Below are 6977 nucleotides of genomic sequence, written 5' to 3'. Positions count from 1 at the left end.
CGAAATAAACATTTCTCCAAATTTTATAATTCAATCAGTGAGTGTACTTATTACTTTGAAATTTTTTTACATTGAAGTTCATAAAATCATATAAGAAAACTAAAATACTATGTCACTTCAAATTTGGAAGGAAACACTTGGTATTCCTTTTTAAAAAAGTNCTTTTTAATGTAGAAAATATTATATATATTTAACACTGTTTTCAATTTTTATTTTATTTATATAAAAAAATATTTCTTTTATATTTCTTGCCTTTCTAATCTATTCATATTTATTTTTTAAATTTGCATAGTTAAATTTAAATTCACATATGTTGGTTTTAACAAAACAATCAACTTTATTTGAGAATTAGATGTTCCTATTCATTTTTAAACGATCAATGTGTAACATATAAGCATTTTGTCTTGCAATCACAAGTTCTATTTCCATTGCTTAGCTCCATGGTTAAACTATAATATATGTTGTCCTATTTGTAGGAATAACAACATACTTATTTAATTTATTTAAAAGAGCAGATGATTAATCGAAATAAACATTTCTCCAAATTTTATAATTCAATCAGTGAGTGTACTTATTACTTTGAAATTTTTTTACATTGAAGTTCATAAAATCATATAAGAAAACTAAAATACTATGTCACTTCAAATTTGGAAGGAAACACTTGGTATTCCTTTTTAAAAAAGTCAAGACACATATAAAAATTTATAAATATTTAATTCACTTTAAAGACATTAAAGGTCATTTAACTCAAAAATAACTTCTATCCAATAATTTCATACATTTTTCCCACAAATAATAAAAAAATATATATATATATATGTTCAAGATTGTAATTAAATATTACATAATTTTTTAGGTAGCTAAATTTATAGTCACATATATACAATATATATACATAAGAATTTATATTACTTATTAACACCATAATTCGACCCATTATTTGCTTAACTCAAAATTGGTTTCAAAGCCAACTAAAGAAAAACAGAAACGATCTTATTGATATTAGACCAAAACATGGGCATACAAACATAATCACTTACACGGAAGATAATTATTTTTTAAAAAATAACTTATTATTGCAATATCAACGTATGAAGGGTTTACATAAGCAGTTAATTAGAAAATCTATAATACAATAAATATATTAGAAACAATATCAGTCAATGATAAGATTGGATCCTCAAAAGCAAGAAACAACATCTTCATAATTCATAAATAATAAACGCCACAATTATACACATCTAAACGAAATAGTATAAACATATAGTGTATAAATAAAAGTGACGGCAAAGCCCGTATATGCCTAATTAAAACGAAATAATACAAAAGAGAAAACGAAAAAGACCAACAAGAAAAACAAGAAAGTGCCAACTACACCACAACCCACGCGTTGCGTGGGGAAACACCTAGTTATAAAATTAAGAGGAAAATATGTTGTTGTTAAAATCCCTAAAAAACCAATTTTAGCAACTAGCTAGTTTAGAAAATAAATAGATGTTAGATTAGTTTTTAGAAAATAAACATGAACTTTTACTGAAAAGTAGGGGTGGGTGTTTGGTTTTTTCGGTTTGGTTTTGGTTCGGTTTCTATGGCTTTACGGTTTATCGGTTTTATAAAAAATGAAACCATATAAAAACCATATGTATCTCGGTTCGATTTGGTTTCGATTTGGTTACGGTTTAATTAGGTTATTCCATATCTTACACACAAAAAAATTAAATTTGTTGCATAAAATAAACAAAAAATAGAAATAATACATCAATCAATAAGGTATACATAATTTTAAATAACAGAATCTAATCTAGTTTCGTTAACTCAAATCTTCCATGTAAAATCCAAAGAAAATAATTCAAATAGTTAGAACTCCAATAAACAAATAGTAAAGATATTATTAAACATAATAAAGTGCACATATACAATAATTATATATAGATATTCTAAATATTCATCAAAACCAAAAAAATCATTCGGTTTTACGGTTTTTAACCAAACCAAACATAAACCATTTGGTTAATAAATATGACAACCAAATGAACTTTTACACTAAACTATAACCAAACCAAACCATTTATATCGGTTTGGTTCGGTTCAGTTTTTCGAATTATGGTTTTTTTTTGCCCACCCCTACTGAAAACTTGTATTATTAAATATCTAAAATAACATTTAAACTTAAATGGAAGGAAGTATGCATTGAGTTATACATTTCTAGTTAGATTAAACCAAATTACACCTCTAAATTGGAAAAAATATTCAAGTATAGACTGCGTAATCCTGATTTTACATATGTTTTTGGACTTGAACCTAACTTTTCTTTTTAAAACTTGTGTGAGAGTATGCTATAACTAATAAACCAGATTTGTAGAATTTGTTAGAAATTCCCTACAAAAAATCTCAAACCTAAGGGTTTGTTATCTGTAATGATGATGAATTAGTGGTTTTGCTATGAAAAGATAAGGGATAAAATAACCTACTTTACTAAAAAGGTTTTTTGGTTCACTAATTTTAGTCAAGAGATAAGACCATCTCCCATTTAAATTGGTGGTTCTTTTGTTTTGTTGGTTAATTAACAAAAAAAAAAAAAAAATTTACTTTCTTGTTTCTTTAGTGTCAATGGACGTTATCTTTGTCTGACTAATTTTTTCTCTGGTCAACTATTTTGTTCCCTACCTTTGCTCCGGCTTTTTCCTACAAAATGGGTTGTGGTGTTTCAAGGCCGGAGACAGATGAAGGAGGAGAAGAAGGTGGGGATTTGAAGATTATAACTCGGAAAGGATCAATCGGTAAAGATAGCGAAACTGCTGATAGTTTCGTTTCGGATAAAGACCTTCTTGAGATATCATCAACACATAGTAAAAATTCCAAAACCAATGGTGAACAGACGAGTAAAGAGGACGAAACTGAATGTAAAGGTGAAGAAGAGAAAGGAGACGAGCTAAAAGTTTCACCCTCATCTCCCAGTTTTCGTATTTATTGCGTTTTCCCTAGAGATCCTAATGATGACAGTTAAGTTTCGTTTGTTTGCTAATGTTTCTTATAATATTTTGTTGCAAGGACCTAAACTACATTTGGTTGATACTAATGCAACTGTTATATATGACTTCCAGACGATGACTTGCAACGGAACAAGCACATTTCAGATGAAAACAAGGTATATACTATAGTAATTACACGAAAAACACAAATTTTGAATGCTTGAAAAGTTGAGTTTGGTAACAACAATAAACAAAACTCAAACATACTCGAATACAAACTTCATATGCATGCAACGTAACATCTTGTTTAATTTCTTTTTGCATATTGCGTTTGAAAATGTAACGCACTAACGCTTTTACAAATTATAATGTACGTTTCTTAATTAAGGAGCAGAAAGGGAAGAGACAAGCAGCAGTAGGAACGAAAATAAGAAGAAGGTTTAACAATGTCAAAAAGCTTCTAATACCTCCAAATGTACCTTCCTCCACAGCTAATCGCGGTTGATTTAATTGTTTTTTTTTTTCATTCTTCATATTAAACAAATTGAGGTTTAGAAAGAAATTATGGGATTTTTTTCATATGATTTTGATAGTGACCAAGAAAGCTTCGAATACTTCTCGTTTTTTTTACCATTCTTTTAGAATTCTTACTCATCAAATCTATTTTTGATTACGTAATTCTCCCACATGCAAAAAAGCTACAATTAAATTAAAAACTCAAACCTTAAGATTGTAGTATATATTCCCAAACGTGACTGAAACTCAACATCTTGAAAGGAGATATAAATCCCTAGAAACAGTTTCTAACAAAGACCCTCCTAACATGTTATACGTTTTTCATCATTTGAATTGAATTTGGCATGAATTTGTATCCTTGACAACACTTTTCAAATCCTTGACCACCACACGCCTATCTTCAAGATTGATGTTTTTTAAGGTGAAAGCAGCTCTCTTCAAATATTTTGTGTTACTTAGGATGTATTTCGCCACCTCAATCTCATCTTGTCGATCCCATTTGTAGCTTTCCCACATGAATGTCTCCAGATGAAGCAACAAGCACTCAGGAACATTCTTTGGTTGATTCCATTCTCCACGAGCCACAAAATCGTCTATCCAACCTCGCTGAGGGGGCAAATACAACGCATGTTATTTCTATATATAGATCAGCAAATCTAAAAACCAATCTGGCAATATTACAGACATATATGAACATTAATTTGCTTACACTGTTGAGTTTGAGGACTTGCAATTTAGGAGAACTATCGAGCATGAGGGTAAGAAGATTCCACCACGTTACTTTAGTTGTAAATAGCTCCAAGTATACAAGATGGTTGAAGATGATGCTACCGGTAGGAAACTTCACCTACGAGCATGAGACAGTATTAGTACAAAAAGAGTAATGTAATAGCAACGTAATCGATTACAAGACAACATGCAAATCTACCTTCACGGGTGATAAAGCCAAGGAAAGACGTTTGACTGAAGTGAGAGGTCCCAGAAGGTTCTCATCGATTATGTTATCTAGATTCGTTATACTGGCCTCCACCAGCTCAGGTACGTTCTGAATCAAACAAGACTCCGGAGCATTGAACCCTTGAATCTTCAAGTATTTCAAAGAAGGAGCACTTATCACATAATGTTGATTTCCACGATAGTTATTATAAATTGATAGTCTCTGTAAGGATGGCTGCAATAATGTAAGTTTTCACATTGGTACCTAGATCTCTATGCACTTCCAAATTTTCAAGATTAGGGCAGCCAGATAAAAGGTTAAGAACAGAATCATCGTCGTTGAAGTCCACACCGTCAAGGTGCAGAGTTCTGAGGGATTTCATACACACTGTTGAAGGGACATCCGTAATAGCCGCCCTAGTCTTGAGTTTCAAAGTCTCTAGTGTTTCACAATTATACAAGCATCTAGGAAACGTGAAAAACGTGTCAGATTCAACTTCGAGTACCAACTCACGCACATTGCGGGATAATGCAATTCCAGTAATGATTCCAGTATCCAGTACACTGTTACATGTACCTAAACGAACATTGAGATGGAAACTCTGTAAAACCGGAGCCTTGTGCGAAAGCAAAGTCCTGAAAACATTCCCGAGTTCAAGTCCTGATGTAGCGACATCTTCATGACTTCTTATTCAAGGATCAAGGATTTACTGGTGCTTTAGTATTTCCATTTTATGTTTTCCTTTTCTAAGTAAACTTCTATTTTAGCTAGCCTTATGTGTCTAGGGTTGGTGTCTCAAGGTCGGTTGTGACCTCGCCTATATAAGCTTTTCATCGTCTCTTTTAATAAGCAGCTTTTGATAATTAATAAACGAGATTTTCTCCCAACCCTTGTCTTGATTCGATTAGTTTCATCAAAAACAGGAAGTCGGTCTCAAGAGATTTGCACAAATCTCTTGATTGAGCGAAGTAGGTCTCAAGAGAATAACTTAATTCCCTTGATTTAGCTACAAACCAGTTCTTACGCTGCGCCAGGTTGGTATCAGAGCCAGGTTACGATCTGTAACCATGCCGCGACCTAAGAAAGAAGTCCAGCCAAGTGAGGGAGAGCTTAATCGCCAAGCCATCGCAGAACTTCGAGCTCAAGTTCAGAGCTTAGCAACGGTGGTTCAAGCGATGAGTTTGCGTAAAGCGGCTCCGGAGGAAGACAAAATTTTTGACGACGATGACAAAACAGAGTTTGACGAGAATCCTTTTGGTGAAGAAAAGGTGAAGCTTCTTCGTCAAAACGGAGAAGATGATAATGACGGGAGGTGGGAATCAAGCTTTAAGCTAGAGATTCCAGAGTTTCATGGAGGTTCTTCACCCGAAGATCTTTTGGATTGGTTTGTCACAGTGGAGGAAATTCTGGAGTTTAAACATGTACCTTTAGAACGTTGCGTGCCTTTGATTGCGATCCGTTTTCGACAACGAGCTGCAGCGTGGTGGGNTGTGTCTAGGGTTGGTGTCTCAAGGTCGGTTGTGACCTCGCCTATATAAGCTTTTCATCGTCTCTTTTAATAAGCAGCTTTTGATAATTAATAAACGAGATTTTCTCCCAACCCTTGTCTTGATTCGATTAGTTTCATCAAAAACAGGAAGTCGGTCTCAAGAGATTTGCACAAATCTCTTGATTGAGCGAAGTAGGTCTCAAGAGAATAACTTAATTCCCTTGATTTAGCTACAAACCAGTTCTTACGCTGCGCCAGGTTGGTATCAGAGCCAGGTTACGATCTGTAACCATGCCGCGACCTAAGAAAGAAGTCCAGCCAAGTGAGGGAGAGCTTAATCGCCAAGCCATCGCAGAACTTCGAGCTCAAGTTCAGAGCTTAGCAACGGTGGTTCAAGCGATGAGTTTGCGTAAAGCGGCTCCGGAGGAAGACAAAATTTTTGACGACGATGACAAAACAGAGTTTGACGAGAATCCTTTTGGTGAAGAAAAGGTGAAGCTTCTTCGTCAAAACGGAGAAGATGATAATGACGGGAGGTGGGAATCAAGCTTTAAGCTAGAGATTCCAGAGTTTCATGGAAGTTCTTCACCCGAGGATCTTTTGGATTGGTTTGTCACAGTGGAGGAAATTCTGGAGTTTAAACATGTACCTTTAGAACGTTGCGTGCCTTTGATTGCGATCCGTTTTCGACAACGAGCTGCAGCGTGGTGGGCACAATTGAAAACAACTCGGTCACGTCAGCGAAAAGAAAAAATCACATCATGGAGCAAGCTTCGTAAACATATGCAAAAAAATATTTTGCCATTCAATTATGAGCAACTCTTGTTCCACAAACTGCAGAATTTACGTCAAGGGAATCGTACGGTTGAAGACTATGCTACTGAATTTTTTTTATTAATGAATCGTGTGGAAGTTAGAGATTCAGAACAGCAGTTGATCGCTCGTTTCATTGGAGGACTTCGTCAACAGATTCAACACACACTCAATCTGTTTCACCCTCTTTCTCTTGGCGAAGCTCATCAACAAGCAATCACCATTGAAACACAGACCAAAGACAATTTTT

General features: G+C 34.1%; 1 protein-coding gene and 1 pseudogene across 2 annotated transcripts; one reads left to right on the top strand and one right to left on the bottom strand.

Annotated features, from left to right (window-relative positions):
- Nucleotides 2590–3565, top strand: LOC104710508. Of its 2 annotated transcripts, none has more exons than XM_010427126.1 (3): nt 2590–3002; nt 3105–3148; nt 3367–3565. In XM_010427126.1, exons 1-3 carry the CDS (start codon nt 2693–2695, stop codon nt 3475–3477), a joined length of 465 nt encoding a protein of 154 aa, XP_010425428.1. In that variant the 5' UTR covers nt 2590–2692; the 3' UTR covers nt 3478–3565. The 2 variants fall into 2 exon arrangements, with proteins under 2 accessions (XP_010425428.1, XP_010425427.1); XM_010427125.1 differs by having other exon boundaries at nt 3361–3565.
- LOC104715019 overlaps nt 3755–6977 on the bottom strand; it is a 9549-nt pseudogene continuing 6326 nt past the window's right edge.

The sequence above is a fragment of the Camelina sativa genome, chromosome 9 (genome assembly GCF_000633955.1).
Source record: "Camelina sativa cultivar DH55 chromosome 9, Cs, whole genome shotgun sequence".
Classification (NCBI taxonomy): Eukaryota; Viridiplantae; Streptophyta; class Magnoliopsida; order Brassicales; family Brassicaceae; genus Camelina; species Camelina sativa.
This window is presented reverse-complemented; position numbering and strand designations above follow the sequence as displayed.